Genomic DNA, 24,011 nt, shown 5'->3' with positions numbered 1-24,011 from the left:
CAGCCCCCCTGTTACCATGGAGCCCCTTGTGACTCAGTGGGTTCCAGGTTCCGGGCTCCAGGGAGACGTGCTGGAGGCAGAGCCTTCGTGCCATTTCTTCTTGAGACACCGGTGCTGGTGGACGTAGTGTGAGAGCAGTGGTCATAGTGTGAGAGCTGTGTGTGTGAGAGTGGGGTGTGAGAGTGGGGTGGTTGTAGTGTGAATAGCGGTGGTCATTGTGTGAGATCGGTGGTGATAGCTCGGGTGCTGAGGCATCTGATTGTGAATCAGCAGTTGCCCCCTAGTGGGGGGCTGCCCCCATCCGCGAGGATGGGTCGCAGAAAGACCCGCCTTTGGGGGCTTTTCCAGTGCTGCAACCCCAAGGCAAAGGCCAAGAGGAGGAAGAACTTGGTCTCGGCCCAAGTCCTGGAAGCAGAGTGGCCTGAGGTGAGAGCAGCCGGGGTCTGGGCCCATTAGATTGGCCCTCAGCCGGCAAAGCGTTGGCTTTGTGTTTGATTTTGTTAGCACGGTTGTGGGCCTTGCCGGCCAGGGCGTTTGGCCTTAGTGGGCAGGATGGACCCCAGCAGGTGGACCTTGTAAGAGGTTGTGCAGGTGCTGCGTGGAGGATGGGCGGGGGCCCCACAAGAAGGGCAACACTGGCTGGAGGAGTCACTGGGGCACGTAGACTGAGCTATGGAGTCAGTCCTTGAAGCAGAAAGGCGAAGCCCCTTATTATCTCCCCTCTTCCAAAGAAGGGATATACTGGCTGGAGGAGTCTCTGGGGCCTGTGGATCGAGCTAGAGAGTCAGTCCTTGAAGCAGAAATGCTAAGCCCCTTAACGTCTCCCATCTTACAAAGCACAGACGAGTGGGTCCAGTATTTTAATGACTGGTACCTACTGCTTTACGTGTATAACATACACCCTCATAGCTTCACATGTCTACTACATGCCTCTCACAAGAGTTGGGCACTGTTCTGGGTGCTGAATACTCAGTATGTAGTAGGGGATACATAGCCCAGGATTTTTGTATTTCTGCAAAGAAAAACAGAAGAATGAAAGACTCCGTGTGGTTTAGTTTGAGCAAGTTCAGCACGTGGACGGCCCCGTGTGCACGCAAATTGTGGTAAAATACATATAACGTGAATTTAACATTTTAACCAGTTTATTGAATGACTGGGTGACTTCAGTGGAGTCAGGCTAACGGATGGCCTTGGGGTGCCATCAGCCTTTTTCCCAGAGGAACACTCCAAAGCCTGGTGGCCTTGTAGACCTTACCTTTGTTCTTCACTCTCCCCAGTGGTTCCAGGTCACTTGTCTGGGTGTCATTTAAGAATCTCTTTATCCACTTTGTTGTTAGGATTTCTGTTTAGGAAAGTTTCTCAGACGTCCCTGGGTCTTGAGAAGGCAGGCTTGGATTCCGGGTTCTCCCCTGCCGCGTGCCTGCCAGGTCGAGGTGGAGGCTGCAGGCCGGTCTGAGTTGTGGTGGTCTGTGTGGTCTGGGGGTCAGGGGGACCCCCTCTTCTCTGGAGGGACAAGGAGATCCTTTGTGTGGAGCCTGGAGAGACTTGACAGGGTCAATGTTCAGCGGCTCGCTCTCTTTTTAATTTGTGTTTGCATTTAGTTACTTACTCATTTCACTGTCTTCTAGGAGTTTATAGAACTTACTAAAGAACTCAATGTATGCAGGGAGCAGCTGCTTGAACGAGAAGAAGAAATTGCTGAGCTGAAAGCGGAAAGGAGCAACACCAGGGTCAGTAGGGGGATTCTCACGTGTTGCCATTTGCCCCGCGGGGGTCACCACTGGGCTCTGTGTTGCTGTCTTTAAACTCGGTCTGGTTTTCAAGTCATTTTTCACATCTTCCCACTGAGCAGACCAAGGGGGATCAGTTCGGGGTTCTCATACCTTGCTTCAAATTTACGATGAGAGCTAATGTAATTTTAGTACGTTTGAGGGGAGAATTCTCTTAACTTACATTTTTGTCCATGCTCCACTTTGTGTGGGATCTTAGTTCCCCGACCAGGGATTAAAACCTATGTCCCCTGCCGAAGTGCGGAGTCTTAACTACTGGGCCACTGGGGAAGTCCACTCTAACTTGAGACTGAACTGGCAGGATTCCGACTTGCCTTAGCGTGGTTTCAGCTTTAGCGTGTGGCTGAGAGGACTTATTGGCCCTGAGTTCAAGAATGAGGTTGACGGCGCTCCTTTGGCCCCGCCCTGCAGCTGCTGCTGGAGCACCTGGAGCGCCTGGTTTCCCGGTACGTGCCGTCCCTCCGCACGTCCCCAGCCGGCATGACCAGCGAGGTGGAGGTGCTCAGGGCACTGAAGTCACTCTTCGAGCACCACAAGGCCCTGGGCGAGAAGGTACCAGCCACCCGGCCGTCCTGGATTTGTACACTTGCTGCCTTGTTAGGTGGATGATGCACGTATTTATGTAACTAGTTGACTTTTGAGCTTCTTGAATTTTTGTAAATACATTTTTTCTGTACGAAGTCAGAGTTTTATATGGTTAAAAAGCATTGCCTGCGTACGTGCTCAGTCATGTCCGAGTCCTTGTGACCCTGTGGACTGTAGCCCACCACACTCCTGACTCCTGAGGTCCTGACTTCATGCCAGATACCTTTCCTCCTGGAATTCTTGCAATAACAGGGTAGTTTAGTATACTTTTTGTTTGCTGTTTGGGTTTATTATATAGAAAAGAAGCTTGATAAACCGAGTGGCCAGACAGAACGTTAAGACAGATGGGTGCCAGTCGTGGCAAATGTGACATTTGAAGTAGGCACGTTTCTGCTCAAGTCTGAGAAAAGGGCCCTGTCTAGGAGTTTAATTTTGAGGATGCCAACTTTATGTGTGATTTGAGACTTAGGATTTAGTCCAACTGTTTTACTCTTAAGTGTATTGGAGTGTTGTGTGATAATGACTTACCTTTTCTACTCTGCAATGCCCGCTATAGGCCATGGCCCAGAACACGGACATGGAGGCGAGAATCACTACCCTTGAGAAACGCTACCTCGCCACACAGCGTGAAGCCACCTCTGTGCACGACCTCAGTGATAAAGTTGAAAATGAAATCGCAAATAAGGATTCTATGCATCGACAGGTAATGGCTTTTACTGAACTGTGTCTGACTTTTATAGTAGTGAATTCCTGAGGGAGGAAGGAAGGTAAAGACCTTTTCATGTGACTCCCACGTTGGAAATCAAGTACCAGTGTAAAGCTCTTATGCCCCTAAAATACTGCGTTCAAAAGTGTGGATGTACATCATGGTAAAAAAGCGGTACTGGAAGGAAATCCATTTTTTAAAAATTGGGGGTGACTGCAACTTACAGGTTTGAATTATTTGGGATTTGGTGTAACCATTTTGTGGAATTCCACTCCTGACTCTTTAGTTTTACTTGAACGTGAATCTGTTGGCTTGTTAGCATTTTTCCTGAAAGAGCAGAGTTCAGTTCAGTCGCTCAGTCGTGTCCAACTCTCTGCGACCCCATGAACTGCAACACGCCGGGCCTCTCTGTCCATCACCAACTCCCGGAGTCTACCCAAACCCATGTTCATCGAGTCGGTGATGCCATCCAACCATCTCATCCTCTGTCGTCCCCTTCTCCTCCCGCCCCCAATCCTACCCAGCATTAGGGTCTTTTCCAATGAGTCAACCCTTCGCATGAGGTGGCCAAAGTATTGGAGTTTCAGCTTCAACATCAGACCTTCCGATGAACACCCAGGATTGATCTCTTTTAGGATGGACTGCTTGGATCTCCTTGCAGTCCAAGGGACTCTCAAGAGTCTTCTCCAACACCACAGTTCAAAAGCATCAATTCTGCGGCGCTCAGCTTTCTTCACCGTCCAACTCTCCCATCCATACATGACCACTGGAAAAACCATAGCCTTGACTAGACGGACTTTTGTTGGCAAAGTAATGTCTCTGCTTTTAAACATGCTCTCTAGGTTGGCCATAACCTTCCTTCCAAGGAGTAAGCGTCTTTTAATTTCATGGCTGCAGTCACCATCAGCAGTGATTCTGGAGCCCAAAAAAGTAAAGTCTGACACTGTTTCCACTGTTTCCCCATCTATTTCCCATGAAGTGATGGGACCAGATGCCATGATCTTAGTTTTCTGAACGTTGAGCTTTAAGCTAATTTTTTCACTCTCCTCCTTCACCTTCATCAAGAGGCTCTTTAGTTCTTCTTCACTTTCTGTCATAAGGGTGGTGTCATCTGCATATCTGAGATTATTGATATTTCTCCCGGCAATCTTGATTCCAGCTTGTGTTTCTTCCAGCCCAGCGTTTCTCATGATGTACTCTGCATATAAGTTAAATAAGCAGGGTGACAATATACAGCCTTGACGTACTCCTTTTCCTATTTGGAACCAGTCTGTTGTTCCATGTCCAGTTCTAACTGTTGCTTCCTGACCTGCGTACAGGTTTCTCAAGAGACAGGTCAGGTGGTCTGGTATTCCCATCTCTTTCAGAATTTTCCACAGTTTATTGTGATCCACACAGTCAAAGGCTTTGGCATAGTCAATAAAGCAGAAATAGATGTTTTTCTGGAACTCTCTTGCTTTTTCGATGATCCAGCGGATATTGGCAGTTTGATCTCTGGTTCCTCTGCCTTTTCTAAAACCAGCTTGAACATCTGGAAGTTCACGGTTCACGTATTGCTGAAGCCTGGCTTGGAGAATTTTGAGCATTACTTTACTAGCATGTGAGATGAGTGCAATTGTGCGGTAGTTTGAGCATTCTTTGGCATTGCCTTTCTTTGGTATTGGAACGAAAACTGACCTTTTCCAGTCCTGTGGCCACTGCTGAGTTTTCCAAATTTGCTGGCATATCGAGTGCAGCACTTTCACAGCACCACCTTTGAGGATTTGAAATAGCTCAACTGGAATTCCATCACCTCCACTAGCTTTGTTCGTAGTGATGCTTTCTAAGGCCCACTTGACTTCACATTCCAGGATGTCTGGCTCTAGGTGAGTGATCACACCACCGTGATTATCTGGGTCGTGAAGATCTTTTTTGTACAGTTCTTCTGCGTATTCTTGCCACCTCTTCTTAATATCTTCTGCTTCTGTTAGGTCCATACCATTTCTGTCCTTTATCGAGCCTATCTTTGCATGAAATGTTCCTTTGGTATCTCTAATTTTCTTGAAGAGGTCTCTAGCCTTTCCCAATCTGTTGTTTTCCTCTATTTGTTTGCATTGATCGCTGAGGAAGGCTTTCTTATCTCTCTTTGCTATTCTTTGGAACTCTGCATTCAGATGAGAATATCTTTCCTTTTCTCCTTTGCTTTTCGCTTGTCTTCTCTTCCCAGCTATCTGTAAGGCCTCCTCAGACAGCCATTTTGCTTTTTTGCATTTCTTTTCCATGGGGATTTTCTTGATCCCTGTCTCCTGTACAGTGTCACGAACCTCTGTCCATAGTTCATCAGGCACTCTGTCTATCAGGTCTAGTCCCTTAAATCTGTTTGTCACTTCCACTGTATAGTCATAAGGGATTTGATCTAGGTCATACCTGAATGGTCTAGTGGTTTTCCCTACTTTCTTCAATTGAAGTCTGAATTTGGCAATAAGCAGTTCATGATCTGAGCCACAGTCTGCTCCTGGTCTTGTTTTTGCTGACTGTATAGAGCTTCTCCATCTTTGGCTGCAAAGAATATAATCAGTCTGATTTCGGTGTTGACCATCTGGTGATGTCCACGTGTAGAGTCTTCTCTTGTGTTGTTGGAATAGGGTGTTTGCTATCACCAGTGCGTTCTCGTGGCAAACTCGATTAGCCTTTGCCCTGCTTCATTCTGTACTCCAAGGCCAAACTTGCCTGTTACGCCAGGTGTTTCTTGACTTCCTACTTTTGCATTCCAGTCCCCTATAATGAAAAGGACATCTTTTTTGGGTGTTAGTTCTAGAAGGTCTTGTAGGTCTTCATAGAACCGTTCAACTTCAGCTTCTTCGGCGTTACTGGTCGGGGCATAGACTTGGATTACCGTGATATTGAATGGTTTGCCTTGGAAACGAACAGAGATCATTCTGTCTTTTTTGAGATTGCATGCAAGTACTGCATTTCGGACTCTTTTGTTGACCATGATGGCTACTCCATTTCTTCTAAGGGATTCTTGCCCACAGTAGTAGATATAATGGTCATCTGAGTTAAATTCACCCATTCCAGTCCATCTTAGTTCGCTGATTCCTAGAATGTCGACATTCACTCTTGCCATCTCCTGTTTGACCACTTCCAGTTTGCCTTGATTCATGGACCTAACATTCCAGGTTCCTATGCAATATTGCTCTTTACAGCATCGGACTTTGCGTCTATCACCAGTCACATCCACAGTTGGGTATCGTTTTTGCTTTGGCTCCATCCCATCATTCTTTCTGGAGTTATTTCTCCACTGATCTCCATTAGCATATTGGGCACCTACTGACCTGGGGAGTTCATCTTTCAGGGTCCTATCCTTTTGCCTTTTCATACTGTTCATGGGGTTCTCAAGGCAAGAATACTGAAGTGGTTTGCCATGCCCTTCTCCAGTGGACCACAATCTGTCAGACCTCTCCACCATGACCCATCCGTCTTGGGTGGCCCCACACGGCATGGCTTAGTTTCATTGAGATAGACAAGGCTGTGGTCCGTGTGATCAGATTAGCTAGTTTTCTGTAGTTTTAGTTTTAGTGTGTCTGCCCTGTGATGCCCTCTCGCAACACTTACCGTCTTACTTGGGTTTCTCTTACCTTGGGCCTTGGGTAATTCCTCTTGCCGCCACCACCGCCGCCGCCGGCCCCAGCTCCCGGCCCGGCCTAGCCCCTGTCGGCCGCCGCCCCCGGCCCCCGGCCTGGCCTAGCCCCTCTCGGCTGCCGCCCCCGGCCCCCGGCCCCCGGCCTGGCCTAGCCCCTGTCGGCCGCCGCCCCCGGCCCCCGGCCCGGCCTAGCCCCTCTCGGCCACCGCCCCACCCCTCTCGGCCACCGCCCCCGGCCCCCAGCCCCCCGGCCCCCGGCCCGGCCTAGCCCCTGTCGGCCGCCTCCCCCGGCCCCCGGCCCGGCCTGGCCCCTCTTGGCCGCCGCCCCAAGCCCCCAGGCCCCGACCCCGCCTAGCCCCTCTCGGCCACCGCCCCCAGCCCCCGGGCCCTGACCCGGCCTAGCCCCTCTCGGCCACCGCCCCAGCCCCTCTTGGCCACCGCCCCCGGCCCCCAGCCCCCGGCCCCCGGCCCGGCCTAGCCCCTGTCGGCCGCCGCCCCGGCCCCCGGCCCGGCCTAGCACCTCTTGGCCGCCGCCCCCAGCCCCCAGGCCCCGACCCGGCCTAGACCCTGTCGGCCGCCGCCCCCGGCCCCCGGCCCCCGGCCTAGGCCCTCTCGGCCACCGCCCCCGGCCCCCGGGCCAGCCTAGCCCCTCTCGCCCCCCGGCCCCCGGCCCGGCCTAGCCCCTGTCGGCCTCCGCCCCCGGCCCCCGGCCCCCGGCCCCCGGCCCGGCCTAGGCCCTCTCGGCCGCCGCCCCGGCCCCCGGCCCGGCCTAGCCCCTCTCGGTTGCCGCCCCCAGCTCCCGGCCCCCGGCCCCCGGCCCTCAGCCCGGCCCGGCCTAGCTCCTCTTGGCCACGCTTCTGCGCTCGTTTGTGGACTGAGCAGCATGGGCAGGGGCACGGAGGGACAGCACAGGAACAGGAGCCAGTAAGCCTCAGCAAACCACAGCAAGTACAAACCCTAATCAGCAGCAGGGAACTTCACGGCAGCCTGTTGGGAACTGGGGTCACTGTGACAAAAGGCAGGGTTAGAGCTCCAGTCTGATTAGGGTTTGTACTTGCTGTGGTTTGCTGAGGCTTACTGGCTCCTGTTCCTGCGCTGTCTCTCCGTGCCCCTGCCCATGCTGCTCAGTCCACAAACAAGCGCAGACGCGGGGGTCGTGCTGCCCGTCCGAGATGGGAGTGCTCCCTGAGTGTCAGACAGTCCCCGCTTGTGTGTCATCCATACGTTCATTTCCCTCCAGTTTTGTCCTGTGTTCTGTGTGTCCCCAGGACACTTCAGCTCCGAGTCACTGCTGCTCAGAGTTCAGTCAGCAACTCAAATCCTAGCAGGATAGAGACCTAGAAAAATGCCATTCTCGTTGAAGAGATGGCTTAAATAGCTCTGCAGTGAACACAGCTTTTTTATTCATACACTTGCTGAAGACGTCAGAGCGGGGCATGTGCAGACCAGGGGCCCCACTCCCAGCTCGCCGTCCCCGGAAGCCGGAGGGTGAGAGGCCGCGTCCCAGAGATGTGGCGCTGCTGGGGGCATTGTCCCCACAGCCAGCCAGCCAGCCACCCCGTCCTTCTGGCAGGAAAGGCGTGGCCCTGCGCTGCCGGCGGGCACTGTCTGGGCACGGAGAAGCGGGCTGGGCCTGTTCTGGCGCGGCTGTGGGAGCGTTGCCCGGAGCTCAGTGAGCGGCAGAGGGGCCGGCCGGTCGCGGGAAGCCGGCGGTGGGGCTGCTGGCAAACCCCCCAGAGCAGGGTCAGTAACAGGCGCAAGGGGAGCGCCCTTCTGCCTGTGATCTTCCTCTCAAGGCTGGCTTCTTCTCTCCGCTGGCATCTGTGCTGTCTGTCCCCGGTCGGCCTCGTAGTCTGACCTTTTGTCTTCCAGAAGCTCTGCCATAAGGAGGCTAAACTGTTGGAACTTACCTTCCAGCTTAGGAAGGCAGAACGCATGCCCTCATGCGTCCCGTGCTTGCCGCTGCCTGCTGCCCACGCTGGCTCGCCACAGGCAGTCTGAGGAGGGGGCGCAGCGGCCGCGGTTGTGGGGCCCGGGGTGGGGGGGGGCGCACGTCTCCTCTCATGAGCCGGTCACCAGCACCCTGCGTCACCCACGTGTCACACGCGAAGCTGTGCAGGCTGCGTGAGCCGGCGTGCGGGCGTGTCCCCCGCGAACCCGGGGCCAGTGGTCCACCCAGAGCATGGCCCGCTTGCCGCCCCTGTGGTCACAGCCCGCATGTTGTCAGGACAGTGTTTGTTGCGAGCGGAGCTGACGCTGTTCTTGGCCGACAGGCGGAGGAGGGACACGGCAACATCGAGGAGAGGCTGCGCCAGATGGAGGCCCAACTGGAGGAGAAGGACAAGGAGCTGCAGCCGGTGCGTGTGCTGACGGGGAGGCCGCGTCTGGGCCGGACATGCGGCTTGGGCGGGGGCCGGCGCTGCCGTTCTCCGCTGCTCCCGTCTCTGCCGCGGAGTGTGTGCGTGTGTGGCCCGTCTGCTGATCCGGGCACCCACCTCCTCGGGAGCAAGGCCAGAGGTGGTCGCCCATAGGCGGTGGGCAGGGGCCAGGGCGTCCCCACGTTCAAGGAGGCTGCTTGTTGCTCTGACCAGCCAGTCCGGCGAGCTGCTCGGGATACAGGTGGACCTCCCGACTGCCCCGCAAACAAAGCTGAGGGTGCCAGCCCGGGGCTCATGAAACTGAAGGCATGGCGCCCAGATGTGGAGCTGCTTGCCTCAGACGTGGCGCTGAAGTCCCATATGCCAAACTGCTGGTCCAGACAGGGTGTGTGTGTAGGATGGCTGCTCCTAGGCAGGAGGAGAACCGTAGTTGTGCTGGGACAGAAGGCGCATCAGGAAAGGGCGATGGTGGAGGCTCGCATGAGCGAGTCCTGAGGGAGGTTTCCGAGAAGGGTTGTCCACACGGCGATACAGACCATCTAGGAAATGGAGTGGGGATCCCAGGTCCAGCCTCAGGGGTCAGTACGGTCCCCACCATACCAGTGTTCTTGGGCCTGGACTGCAGAGCCTCACACGCGGGCTCCCAGGGGGCAGTGGTTCTGACTCCCATCAGGAGACCCGCAGTGAGGCGCTCTCCCCGCCTCGGCAGAGAGCTCAGTGTCTCCCGATCAGGGGTGTACTTCCTCACTTTCAGAACTGCTGCTCAGAGGCTGTTGAGATTGGGATGCTGTTTATGACTAAGCCAATTCAAAGTCAACTTTTGTTTTGCTTTAAAAATATTTGAATGCCGATGCCTTATTGTGGAAGTTGTGACAGGTTTTATTTCCATGGGCTCAAAAATCACTGCAGCCATGAGATTCAAAAAAAATGCTTGCTCCCTGGAAAACGATGACAAACCTAGACAGCATATTAAAAAGCAGAGACGTCACTTTGCCGACAAGGGTCCATGGAGTCAAAGCTATCGTTTTTCCAGTAGTCACGTGTGGATGTGAGAGTTGGACCACGAAGAAGGCTGAACACTGAAGAATTGATGCTTTCGAATTGTGTTGCTGGAGAAGACTCTGTTTTAACAGACAATATTTAACAGAAAAGAACCTGTTTTTTAAGTTTTTACGATGGAAAATTTCAAACATGCACAAACGTGGATGCAGTAGGATAATAAATACCCATGACCCGTCAATCAGCCTCAGCAATTTCTAACACAGGGCCAGTCTCAAATATATCATTCTTGTGTCTTCTCTGCATTTTTTTTTATACAGTAGGTCCTAAAACAGCTTTCTAAACGGTGAAATTGATGCTCATTTTATAAAACACAGATTTGCCAACTTTGTTATTACATTTAAAAATTGCTTGAGGTAATTATTTCCAGTGTTTTCATATGAATTTTCAAATTGGAAAAGACCCTGATGCTGGGAAAGATTGAAGGCAGGAAGAGAGTGGATGACAGAGGATGAGATGGTTGGATGGCATCACCCACTCAGTGGACATGAGTTTGAGCAAGTTCTGGGAGTTGGTGATGGACAGGGAAGCCTGGCATGCTGCAGTCCGTGGGATCGCACAGTCAGACATGACTGAGCAAGTGAACTGAATTGAATATGAATTATCATTGGAAGCAAAGCTATGACCAAGCTAGACAGCATATTAAAAAGCAGAGACATTACGTTGCCATCAAAGGAACACCTAGTTAAAGCTATGGTTTTTGCCGTAGTCATGTATGGACGTGAGAGTTGGACCGTAGAGAAGACTGAGCGTCAAAGAATCGATGCTTTTGAACTGAGGTGTTGGAGAAGACTCTTGAGAGTCCCCTGGACTTCACTGAGATCAAACCAATCAATCCTAAAGGAAATCAGTCCTGAATATTCATTGGAAGGACTGATGCTGAAGCTGAAGCTTCCATACTTTGGCCACCTGATGCAAAGAACTGACTCATTGGAAAAGACACTGATGCTGGGAAAGATCGAAGGCAGGAGGAGTAGGTGCGACAGAGGACGAGATGGTTGGATGGCATCACTCACTCGATGGATGTGAGTTTGAGCAACTTCTGGGAGATAGTGAAGGACAGGGAAGCCTAGCGTGCTGCAGTCCATGGGCTCACAAAGAGTCAGACACAACTGAGCCGCTGAAGAGCAGCAATCATTACAAAGAATGCAAGTGATGTTGCATATAAAGAAAAATTAGTGAAAGTCTATCTCCACTGACTTTTTTCCCAAAATGAATTTTCTCACCTTTTACTTTACCAATTGAATTCATTTTACCCCCTTAATCCAGACTCAAGCTTCTGTTTATGTACTGAGAAATTCCTTCACCTACGTGTGTGTAAGCCGATCGCCTTTAAAGTCTCCTTGTTTCTGAGTGTAAATGTGCTTGCCTTCGGAGCCCCTTCGACAGGAAATGGCTAGTGACACTAAGGTCCCCCAGGTGCTGTGCCGAAGAGAAGCGTTGGGAGTGACCTTTGACAAGTGAAGTCCCAGCCTCCCTCTGCACCTGCCCGTCTGCTCTGGTGATGCTCAAGAGCCCACCAGGGGTGGCCGTGGGAGGGGTCCGCCTCGGGAACCGGGGCATAGGCCGCTCACGTCGCGGCTCCCCAGTGCTTTTAAAAGAACGACCGTACTTGCTCTTGAAGTTTATGAGTTTTTGTGTTTCCTGTTTTAGGTGAGGCAGAGAGAAAACATGCATGAAGAACATACTGAGGATAAGCTTCTGTCCGGATCAGATGAGAGGCTTCAGCTTCATCTGAAGGAGAGAATGGCGGCTCCGGAGGATAAGGTGAGCCAGCCCCACGGCCCCTTTACAAAGAGGCGCATCTGGCCTGGCCCGGCCCAGTCTGTGTGTGGGGGGGGATCTCCAGGACAGGAGTCGGAAAACTGTTCCCATAGAGGGCCCCAGAGTGAGTGTCTTTCATGGTTACGAATAATTGAGTAGCAGCATTTCATGCTAGTCAATAAGCGTGACAGCTTCCACAGGCAGTGTGTACAGGAACAGACCTAGATGTGTGCCCACAACCCTTAGAGAAAGCATCAGGGAGCTGGATCCACCGACGGCCCCGGTGTTGCCAGCCACCGTGTGAGAACTTTCTTCTATATCCACCCTCACCCCTTCGTTTCTTTCTTAGAAGTTGATTTCTGTGGCTTTGCTGGCAGTCCAGTGGCTGAGAGCCTGCCTTGCAAGGTCAGGGATGCAGGTTCGATCCCTGGTTGGGGAGCTAAGGTCCCACGTGCCAGGCGGCAGTCTCGTCAAAGGAGTCCTGCGTGATGCAGCTAAGGCCCGACGCAGCCAAATCAAGAAGTTTAGTTCGGGATCTTTTATATAATGTGATAGAAAAGAATGAAGCAAGTAAACGCAAGCTTTCTCATATGCCAGCTCCAGCCTCCTCTCGTTTCATTTGCTTTGGAAAGTGTCTGAGAAGCTCCATCAGAGCAGCTCAGTGGGCAACAGTCGGGTTCAGTCTTGGTGAAAACCTGTCCCAGCTGCACCAGTGCCCTAAAGACAAGGCCCAGAACCTTCCCCGCGGTCGGCGCTTGGGCGACGCTTGTCTGAGAGGGACCCATGGTCACTACAAGTGCTACGGCACGTTTTTCCCCCACAAAACCCAAGGTGACACACACCTCACCAGAGACCACACAGGGCTCCCCTCACGTCACCCTGACCTGTGGGCTGGGCCTGAGGTGGGGAGAGTTTTGTCTCAGGTTTGAATTTGGCATATGTACCCTGCGCCTGTTTCCTGAGTGACCACTGAACTGCAAGAGCTGAAAGCAAGTATAAAGCAGTTTCACTTAGCCCAGGGACCTGGTGTCCTTGTATCTCGAAGATCAGTCGGGGAAGCAGGAGATTGTCTGTGTACAAGTGAGCGTTAAAAGTTGTCATCCGGCCTCGTGCCAGCACTTCACTCTGCCGCTCCTCCCGAGGTGCTTTTCGCTTTCAGACGGAAGAGGAGCCCTCCGCAGTCCACGCGATGTCTGTGACTATTGACTCTAAAGCACTGTGTGTGTCTTTTTCAGAATTCTTTCCAACGGAGAGTTGAAAACGCGATAAAGGAATTAGAAGAAATGCAAAACTACCAGGTACTTAAATCTCTAAATCCTTCAGAAATGTGTTAAGAGCTGAATTGAGCTGGGTTCATTGTTACAGTTACTACAGATGCTTAGTGGAAGTCGAGTTACCTTTTCCTCCTGGCCAGTCTACTGCTGTAACACGTATAGCATTTCTGGTTTTGAACATTGAATGTGTTTGCATTATAGGTGGATTTAGAGTGTGTGGCCGTTGTGTGTGGTTCAGAATTCTGAGTAGTCCTTTCTGGGTTCACCCGAAAGCTGAGACAAAGCGTGAGCCTTTCCCGTGGACAGTGCTGTCCGTCAGAAAGATAATACGAGCCACACACACAGTCTAAACTTTCCTAAAAACGAACGAGCTACTTCCATACTTTTTTCACCGCGAGTCTTGAAATCTGTGTGATTTCCACATCGAGCTTTGCACCGGCCTGTGTCTCGTCCTCAGTGGCTGCACGAGGTGATTGACTGCCGTGGCCGACAGCACAGAGCTGCCAGGTTGAGTCGAGTGACTCGGAAACTTGGCCCGTTTGACTTGTTTTACCCCGTGAGGAAGTGAAGTGGGGTGTAGAGGAATGAATGTGAGCTCCATGGAAACACTTTAAAGCAGTGAGAGGAGCGAGGGCAATAGAGTGAGTCCTGTCCCCCCGACCCGAGCCCCCGCCCCAAGTCCAGCTTCTCTCTACAGCCTTCATTGTTGTTCATGGCTTGCCATGATACCTCCAGAAGCTTTTCTACACCTGAGATGTAACTTCTAATTCATTATGGTTTATAAGGGTTACTATTGTTCTGAGTGTTTACATTTGCTCTGGGACGCTTAGAGTACATTTCCTCAGAATTAAAATGTTCGGAGTTGATAACGACTAACGTAACCTGTTACGCACATTTTGGTGCAAGTCATTTTACATCCGGAAAGCAAGCGGTGCAGGCTGTGTCATTTGCTCTCTCGTAGGACCAGCTGATTAAAAACCTGGAAACCCTGAGAGCCGAAGTGGACCAGATGATCCTGGGAGGGGCTCCCCTCCACCACGGGTAGGGCCCTCCCCTGGGCAGCTCCCCTCAGCACTGTCGAATGTGACACGGGCCTGTCTGGTGTGTGGACAGTATGACTGGGTGTCGCTCATGGTCGCACCTCAAGGAGCCTGTAGCTTCGTGGCCAGCGAGAGGGAAGAGACAAGCATCGTTCCTCAGGGTCGAACTTGGTACCGGGGAGAGTGGTGGTCACAGTATTGACAAAACTCAAAACCACAGGCGGAGGTTTGGAAGTAGGGGGCGGCCCAGTTGATATATGGGTGTATTCATTTGAGGGACCTGACAGACTGTGACACTGATGTTTCTTTAAAGTCGCAGAAGGTTAATGACCTGTAGTCTTTTCTACGTGAATGGAGACTGAGACGTGACTTGGCCATTGGCTGCGGTGGGAGGAATCACCTGGCTTGTGAATGAGGCGAGCAGATTACTGAGCATCCTGATTTTTTCTTCCTCGTTGTTGTAGCGGCAGTAATTCTTATTAAGTATTTAAATGTTTCTTTGGCTTCTGCATGGAAAATGGTCACAAGTAAGAGAGAAACTTTAGCAAAGGTTATTGAAGTGCTTAACTGGTGACATTCATTCATATGTAGGAAATCGACTGCTGCTTGAATCCCGATTTAGGAGACAGTTTGGAGCCCACACGCATATTTCTGTGTTTGTGTGCTTAGGGGATGCTCGCGGTCCAGGGCCCCTGCCCAGCCTTCTTCTAGAGTAAGGGGATATCATTTGAGACAAAGACAGAGCCAGAAAGGCTGGTGCAAGGGAGGGGTGTGTCCAGGAGGCAGCTCTCAAGGGCTCATGCAGGGACTTGGCAGCACAGGGGGGCCTTGGAACAGGGCTTGCGGGCAGTGTGGACTGGGTAGGGGGCACTATGCTGGCTCAGGAGGGAGGGAGTGGGGACAGAAAAGCTGGCTCACAGTCAGGGCAGGCTCGGCGTATTTGGCAGGACCTCCCAGTGGAAATGGTCACCTTGTCTCTGAGACCTTCTCCCAGAGGAAAGAGCCTCGGGTGAAGAGGGAGAGAGAGATGGAGGCTGCACTCCACGAGGGGACTGGGAGGTGATGGTTGGGGGGCGACACACCCAGAGACCTTTGTGGCCTTCAGAGGACCCTCGAGTGTCCGCAGTCCACAGCGGGACTGTGTCGTACCTCCCACCCAGTTCCCAAGTGTGGTCTGGCCCCGGGCCCTTGGGTAGAAGTCGAGGAGAGAAAGGAGTGGTTCCCTCAGGAGGTGGGGGAGCCGGGAGGGAAGACAGGTGTGGCTCGGGGAGAGTCCAGATTTCCATCTCAGCGCAGCACAGTTTTCCTCGCAAAACTGTTGAGCAGAGCAGCGTGTGAACCCGAGCAGGCTGACCGGTGGTTGGCCTGGCCGCTCTGCAGACGTATGGGGTGTCCTGTCCTCGGAGGAGGGCTCTGTCTCCCGGGTTTAGGGACTCCTGCAGGTGAAGGCGCCACCCTCTTCCCAGAGACAAGACTGAGCAGACCCCCGGCGGTCCTGCAGTGTAGGCGGCTCACAGTCAAAGCGGGGCCGCACCGCCTCTCAGCAGGCCCCTCCTGAGTGAGCTCCTGGCACCAGCAGGCCCAAGTCTTAGTGCTCAGGGCCTGAGCATCTGTGCTGGGCCTTGTTCCGCCCAGAGTCTGGTGACATGCTCATCTCTGCTTTTGATGGGAGACACCAGTGCGGCTCAGCTCGGAGCTGTGGGTCTCAGGGCTTTCTGCTGCTGGTTGTCTGAGGCACCTTTAGAAGCGCTGAGAGCGGTGCAGAAAATGTTCCAGGTAGACGGGTGATTGTGATCCACGGACATGACGCGGGAGAGGGAGGTCAGAGCAGGCGCGGGCCGGAGGGGAGGTGCGGGTGCCAAGGAGAAAGCAGAGAAGGTGCAGGCCCCGCCCTAGGACCTGAGGGTGGGCTCCGAGGGGACCACGGACGCCCCAGCCCCAGACAGCTGATCCCGTCCTAGTCAGCTCCACACCCTCGCGTCAGCACTGCCTTCCCCCCATATGGGAGTTTTGCAGATGGTGGGCTGAGCCCTGAGTGGTTGCGGGGCAGCAGGCGGCCTGTTCCTGTTGGAGCCAGGAGGGCAGTGCCCTCCCGGGGGCCCTTTTCTCTGAAATTGCCGATTTTCCAAATCGACAGGCTCTGGCTTGACTGACAGAGTGAACTCTCGTTCCTTCTAACAGCGCTCTTGTCTCCCGTGTGTTTCAGCCAACCCCACTTGGACAGCGCCCTGGACTTCAGGTTCCCTGTGGCGGATGGGCCGGCAGACTCCTCCAGCAGCGGGGCGGTGCTGCGGTGCCCCCAGAAAGGCCGGCTGGCCGCGCTGCGTGACGAGCCGTCCAAGGCAAGGACCCCCCCGCCCCCTGCCCGTCCCTGGTGGGCACCTTGTGAGGCACCTGCACCCTCACACTGCGGTCCTGAGATGGGTTTGGAACAAAGCGTTGATAGATCGCTTTATGTCTTCCCATTTTCCTTTTTCTGGCTAAGAGTTTACTTTGAAGACATGCTTTTTTTGTCTTAAAAGAACCAATTCTGATAACTTGTGGCCTACTGCGAGGCCCAGCATGGTACTAATTAGCACAGTTTTGAAATCGTCCTACGAGTAACTGGATACACATATCCATCATCTTATAGTGAGAAGAATTCTCATTGGAAGTTTAAGTGCCTTTATCTTTTTGCCTCATTCATGGCATGAATTTTTTCATACATGTCTGTGTTTGAGCTTCCATATTCAGTGAGCAGCTAGTTGGGGCCAGACATCGTCAGAAGAAGGACTCCAGCAGTGAATTAAAACCCGTGTGCATTCTTGATCCACTGCGACGTAAGGAATCACTGCAAAGCTTAGTGACGTCCCAGTGAGCAGGTCACAGAGCACCGTTTCTGTGCATTGTTGCAGGTGGGCCTGGTTCAGGGCCTCCTGAGGGCACAGACATGGGAAGGCCCCCCAGGGCTGGATGGCAGGCTTTCAGACTCACCTGGCTGGTAGGGAGAGGCCCAGGTCCCTGCTGTGTGGACCTCTTCATGGCCTGGCTTTCCTCAGAACACCCTCTGAGAGCGAGAGCGCGGGATGTAGCCCGGGGCCTTTTGCGCCCCGGTCTCGGAAGCCGCACACCTTCAGTTCTGTTTGCGAGAATGAGCTGCGAAGTTCTGCCTCGCTCAGGGGCTGAGCAGGAGTTGCCCCCCTCTGCCTCTTGAAGGGAAGAGGATGGAAGAATTTGTGGACCCATTTTTAAACCCACGCAGCCTGTCGGACAGTAATGAGCAGGGAAAGGAGACCAGAGTGCCTGAGTTGTCTGAGGAGGGGGGACGATCGTGTGTGAACAGGGTGGCCAGCGAGGTGACACCAGGAGGGTGACCTTGAACAGAGACCCGGAGGATGGAAGAGAAGTAGCCACTCGGAGATAGATAAAAGGGTCTTGTCAAGAAGCTAGGATAACGGAGAGAGAGGGCCGCATCAGGGAGGACCCCGGACTCAGGCCTGAGCAGCTCGAGGCCGGAGCCTGTTTCCTGAGGTGAGGAGGGCACTGGGGTGGGGAGCTAAGAGCCGACCTCAGCCCTGTTCAAGTGGACGAGCCCGTCAGATGTCCAGGGGACGTGTCAGGTCAGCAGCTGAGTGTTCCGGCCTGGATCCGGGAGAGGACTCAGGGTCGTGGGCATACAGATGGCATTTAAAGGCACGAGCACGGTAAAGTCACCAGGCATATGCTGGTGGAGAGAGATGGGGTACAAGAGTAGAGCCGTGGGGTGCCCCACATTCCAAGGTTGAGAAGGGGCAGGAGGGACTGAGGAATAACCCCAGAGAGGGAGGGGCCAGGAGCCCAGGGAGAGACATGCTGCGGGGGCAAGGAGGGGAGGGGGCAAGGAGGGGAGGGGGCTTGATAACATGGGTTCCTTGACGCCCCCGGGGAACTGCCCTGCGGGGTGGGGCACACCACCTGCTTGCAGAGAGCTGGAGACTGGGTGGGGCAGGGGACAGTAGAGGCCGCTCCCAGGGAGCTTTCAGAGAGCTGCAGTGGGTGCTGCAGGGAGCCCTGGAGGAGGAATCTGCTGGTTCCCATTGTGTGATTTTAAGGTGAGAAAAGGGAGAGGACGTGCTGACCGGGCTGATGGGGGTGAACCCATAGGCAGCTGGTTCACTGGAGCGGAGCAGGAATGATGGCAGGAGGTGCTGGAGCCAGCGAAGGGGGTGGCCCAGCCCTGGGGAGGGATTGTGACGAAGAGAGAGGGCGAGGGCACAGACAACGGGGGATAGGGAGCCGTCGAACCAGCCCCTGAAGGCTGCCCCTCGGTTGCTTTGAGGTCATGTCTGGGAAAAGAAGGCAGGACCTGGGTTGAGAGTGGGGCAGGGGGGAGATTTGCAGAGAGAAGGGTGTGAGGTGTGAGAGTGGAAGAGCGGCATGGGGCCCAGCAGGCACTCTCCCGGGCACCTGTGATGACAGCCGCCCCTGCGGTGTGAGGGGCCGTCCCCCAGAACAGCCCAAGTGCCTGTGTCCCGAGAGGAGAGCCGCGGGTGGCTGGCCCTCCCGTCCCCTGGCTGCCCCTGCTCACTCCTGTCTGAGGTGTTCAGACCAGCCTGGAAAACGGAGGGCTGGGAACCTGCGAGGACTGCACTCCTCGGTGAACTAGTACAAGTGATGATGGCTGAGGTGGACCCAGCGGCTGCGGAGCTGAAGGATTTTTTTTTTCTTTTCCTTCAGCCTGGCTGAAGAAAGCATGGATGTATTTTTTTTTAATTTTTGGTTTTTGTCTCTGACTCCATCAGCCCACCCTTACGAAAAACCTCACAGGATTGCCTTCCGTCCATGCTAAGACCTGAATGTCACCAGGCCATCTAGGAATTGGATTCTCCTCCTGCCCGTTTCTTCAGTGCTGCTCGCTGAATAGATGGCAGTGTCTCATAAGCATGGCCCGTTTATCCAAAGTCAGGGCTTCCATGTAAAATCGTGGTCACTGATGAGACGTGGTCCTCTCGTGCCCAGGTGCAGACCCCGAAGAAACAGGACTGCGAGCGCGCCAAGGAAGCCAGCGTGCCGGCCAGCGTGGCCCAGGCGTTCGAGAGTGACGTGGACGTGTCTGACGGCGAGGGCGACAGGGCCACCCTCTTCAGCTCGGCTGCTCTGCTGTCGCCCAGCGGGCAGGGCGATGCCGAGACTCTGACTGCGATGCTTCAGGAGCAGCTGGACGGCATCAGCGAAGAGATCCGGTGGGTGCGCCCGAGCCCAGCTTCCTGGAAACTTGGTTTCTCTGAGGAGCTGTTCTCCTTAGACAAGTCTGAGTGTTCCCTAGTAAGAAAACTGACTTCAGGTCTGCTTCAAGAATTTTCAGTTCCGAGATCACCCTTGATTATAGAGCTCAGTCAGCCAGGGCGTTCGGTCCACAGTGTGGTGTCAGCACTCTGTGGGGAGGCGCCGTGGGCTGTTCCCCTCTCAGCTCTGAGCCCCAAGGTGGGTGAGGTGCCAAGGCGGTGTCCCCCTGTGGCCCGTGCACCCTCCGGCACCGAGGGTTCGCCCTCCTGTGTCCTTCGGAGCCGCCCACATTCTGGTGAAAAGCCACCTAGAACAGAAAAGCTGGGGTTTGGGGGTTGGCAAATTCCCACTCAGATCTGCATTTTCCTTTTAAAGTTAATACAGTGTGAAGATCGGCTTGTTGTAAGTAAGACAGTGGTCCAAGGACATGTGTTTGAGTTTTTCTCATCTCATCAGTATATTGAAGATGTTTTCCTTAGACACCGTCTTGGCAGTTATAACAATTTACAAAACGGGCTAGAATCCAAAGGCCGGCCTCGTGGTGAACAGGGGGCCTTGGGTCTGGGTGCAGCCGGGTGGCTGGGGGCCCCGAGATCTGCCTGGTACCACACCCGCACAGCCGTGCCTCCTGTCCCGAGTCCACGTTCAGAGTTGGTCGCAGGCCGGTGACTCTGCACAGGACCTGGCAGAGCCGCTGCTCAGATTGTTCTTGTCACGTCAGCCCAGGCCGAGGTGCCTGTTCCTGTCGGCCGAGCACGGGGCACCCGGGGGAAAGGCGGGGGTGACGGCCAACCAGCAAACGCAGGTGGTGCCGCCTGCACTTCTGACGCCGTAGACAGACTGCTCTGTGGGCCGGCTTTGAGCACAGACAGCTCAGAAAGATTGTCTTTCCCCGTCCCCGCAGGTAATCTGGAACGGTTATATATTAATATTTTTATTTTTACAGCACGTTGTCAGGTAAAGGTGATTTTTCCTTATGCCACAAGTTAACTTGATGTAAATGGCAAATGCTGTCCATCAACTTGTTATCAATGGTGAAAAACTTCCAGTATGTATAAGCAGAAGTGAAACTGGAGAGGTTACGACCTGTAAGAATCTTGTAGTTAAATTTGAAAATCATTTTATTTGCATAATCGAGTATTTAAACTGCTATATAAAATCATCCACGACACATTAGGGGAGAAAAGCAGTAACCATGAATTACAGGTTAATGCAGCACATTGACATGAATCCAGAAACTCACACAAAGCTGGTGGAGAACTGCATCAAGTGATGCGTTTGTATGTATAGAACCTTAAAAAAAAAAAATCAACTCAGCACTTCATCTGGTCTGGAGACTTGTGTTTAGAAACTCCAGCTTGTTCGTGAATTGCTGTTTGATTATACAGAGTTCCTGATTCCCAGTGGAAAAGACTTCAGGCACTGCCGTGCATCTCTGCCCTGAGAGCAGGGAAGGTGAAGGTTGTCAACTTCAGGTATCTCCTCACAGGGAGAGAGGCGCCACCCAGGCCCCGTCAGAATGTTAGAGTAAATAAGTCAAATCAAACGTGAATGATCAGGGGCCACTTTGTAAGACTCAATGATAATTATTCTAAGTTTGAGACTATTGAAAAGAGGGAAAGTCCTACCTTTTTGCTGAGATGTTAGTTGAGCAACTGTTCCTGGAATTTGCTAATCGTGACACAATGCAAGCCCAAATTTGTTGTCCAGACACGTTCCTCTGCTGACAAAGGCAGGTGAAGAGTTTTATTCTATTTTAGGTTGATCCAAGAAGAGAAGGAGAACACGGAGGAGCGGGTCGAGGAGATTGAGAGCAGAGTGTGCAGGGGGAGCTTAGGCAACCTTCGTCGTCGTAAATCTGTGAGCTCCCTCAACCTGTGTCCCACCTCCTCGCTTGCCGACTCCTGCCCGCCCAGCAGTGGGCGCTCCAAGCCCCAAAGAAGGCTGCACAGCCCGGAGCAAGAGGTGGACAAGCTGGACATCAAGACTCTGGCCTCCCTGCTGCGTCCCTCCCCAAGCACACTGGTTTTGTTTTGTTTTTGTTTGTTTTTTGTTTTTTTCTCTTTTTACCCAGAATAAAATCAGATACATTTGCTACACTCAGAGGTCTAAGATTTTTAAAACCGGCTAGTCTTTAATCATTCTATAATCACACAGCGACAAATGAGTCTTGATATTTGGACCACCGGCTTAGCCACATCATCATGAACTCAGCCAGAGCCTGCCTCTGTAACGTTGGGCCTGGCCTGTGCTGGGTACAGCAGCTCCAGGGAAGTTTCTGTTCTCAGGGAGCAGACAGCTTCGTGAAAGTAACCATAGGCAGGTCTCATGGTGTGTGAAAACCGTGCAGCACATTTTCCATTGGGGATGCCTGGCTGCAGGGTGCAGGGCATGCGGTGGGAACAAAACCAAGAAGCTAAACTGGTCTGCTTGCTGCTGGACCTGGCCGCACGCTCAGGCCAGCTCTGCGTGTGAAACCAGGTTAAAAGCCCAGGGCCCCAGGGAAGAAGTTGGGCTTCCTCACTCTTCCGAGTCTAAAAATGGGATGACGACCTAGGGCTTTTGGTGACAGAGTGTGCGGCTCTAAAGCACATGTTCCAGCTTTCTTGCGTGTTTAGCTTAGGTTTTGTGAGTGCATTGCTGTTTACCCCATGAAATCATGTCTGCAACACTCTGCTTTGTAACTGCACTTGTACTATCACTTTTTTTTGTTACCACCCGTTTCATTGTAGCTGCATTGTTAGTTAGCATATAATTAAATTAACGGTGAATCATTTTAGCTGCAGATGAAGTGGTAACTCGTCCATTTTGTGGTCTCTTGACACACTGTTTTTATAATTTGCATCACTGGCTAATTAGTTGGTATTTAAAATTCTTTGAAATTTCTCTGTGGTTTCATGTTTGATTTCTTTCCGAGTATTTGTAAAAGAACAGTTCTGTATATTTTTTCCTTGTTGTTGGAGCTCTCTGACGGTGTGTCTGCTTTCATCATTGGTTTTGATTTCCTGTCTCATACTGTTGTCTGCTTAGTCGTCGTCAGTCCAGACCCCAGCCTCCCATCCCCCCACCCGGAGGCTGTAGTTTACCCATCCGTCTCCCCTCCCTCGCCCTCCCACTTGCTCTGGTCATAGCAGTGCTGTGGTCCACAGCGTGTGTCCCTTTTCGTCGGGTTTGTGCTTTGTCGTCATGTCTCATTAAATGATGTTCTTCCCCCACAGCAGGAAGTTTGAATTATTGTATCACTCTGCAGTTACAAGCAGAATGTAGATGGATAGTACACTACGTAACGTGTGATTCATAAATGAGATTATGCTTACCTAAAGAAATGATCCTCTAAGTGTAGAATTAATGGACTTTTGACACAATATCCTTTCTGTGTTGGTGCTTGTACTTAAGACTGTAAATCTCATCAGCTTTTGCACGGTTAATGTCTCTACTAGACTCTTTTAAAATGTATCTTCTATGGTTCATAAAATGTAAAGACTCCACCTGCTATTATTCTAGCTTTCATTCTTATATATTTTCACAGGGTACCTGCTTTAATGAACTTATTTTGAGAAGTTTGAAATCAGATGCTACGTAAAGATATTACATTAACGTCCAATAGGTGGTTAGATTTGTTCAGTGTTAAAAAAGGTATTATGGTAACTTCCTCATCTGTTAAATTACTATTTTGAAGTATAACATGTTATTTATTAAGAGAAACTAAGTTATAGAGAAGTTTGGCTGAGAATAGAAAACTCAGGCCCTCTGTTAAGGCCCTTTGTTGTACAGAATGCTGTGCTTTAACAAATCATGATGTTGGAATAGAATTGTATCTTCCTGAGGAATAATGTATAGTGTTTCTCTAGTAAATCCTGAATAGCTTATTTAACTTCTGTGGTCAAAGAAAATGTTCTGTTTCCAGTTACATGTTCTCTAAATCTTCATCTCACTTATATGTTTGCTGTCATTTTTGCTTTACTGTCTTTGCCTATACGGATTCTTGGATTTTTAGCTTCAAAGTCGCAATAAATCTGGTTTCTCTTCATTTCTTTGCATGCATCTATCAGCCTAGTGATTTAAGGAAGCATCGTCGAAAGGTAAACTATTTAGTAATTTAGCATGCCTTTGTTTCTCGATGAAGTATTAAAGAGTCTTTATCGTTTTACATGAATGAACGCTATGTGGTTATGTACTGGTGAATAATTGACATTTTAATGGAAGTGATGAAACTCACCCACCACTTAAAATATGCTGATGGTTTTGTTGCAAATGGGTCATTCCTTGGGAAAATTGTAACAGTTTGCCTTTCTCCCACTTGTTTGCCTTCTAATCATATCATGCTTATTTATAATGGACATAGTATTATTTATTATTTTTAAAATTTTATTTACTTATTTATTTTGGCCATGCTGCACAGCTTACGGGATCTTAGTTTCCCAACCAGGGATCAGATTTGTGTCCGGGCAGTGAAAGTGCCTCTGGACCTAACCTCTGGACCACCATGGAATTTCCACTTAGTGGTTTTTTAAAAGAAATGACTGAATCAGAACCATAGATGTTAGAA

The 24,011-nt window shown here is 51.9% G+C and overlaps 1 protein-coding gene across 2 annotated transcripts; it reads left to right on the top strand.

The window, feature by feature from the left end:
- The first annotated feature begins 59 nt into the window (after window positions 1–59).
- LOC145505920 (liprin-alpha-1-like) lies at window positions 60–21,561 on the top strand. 2 transcript variants are annotated; one of them, XM_081489256.1, is made up of 11 exons: window positions 60–426; window positions 1,629–1,730; window positions 2,202–2,342; window positions 2,932–3,078; window positions 8,977–9,060; window positions 11,794–11,907; window positions 13,140–13,202; window positions 14,140–14,219; window positions 16,425–16,560; window positions 19,196–19,419; window positions 21,223–21,561. In XM_081489256.1, exons 1-11 carry the CDS (start codon window positions 310–312, stop codon window positions 21,539–21,541), a joined length of 1,527 nt encoding a protein of 508 aa, XP_081345382.1. In that variant the 5' UTR covers window positions 60–309; the 3' UTR covers window positions 21,542–21,561. The 2 variants fall into 2 exon arrangements, with proteins under 2 accessions (XP_081345382.1, XP_081345374.1); XM_081489248.1 differs by lacking the exon at window positions 21,223–21,561 and having other exon boundaries at window positions 19,196–20,225.
- Window positions 21,562–24,011: the final 2,450 nt, after the last annotated feature.

Source organism: Giraffa tippelskirchi, chromosome 1, assembly GCF_054371585.1.
Source record: "Giraffa tippelskirchi isolate mGirTip1 chromosome 1, T2T-mGirTip1v1.2.pri, whole genome shotgun sequence".
Taxonomy (NCBI): domain Eukaryota; kingdom Metazoa; phylum Chordata; class Mammalia; order Artiodactyla; family Giraffidae; genus Giraffa; species Giraffa tippelskirchi.
Note: the sequence above shows the minus strand (reverse complement) of the source record. Positions and strands in the feature narration are given on the sequence as shown.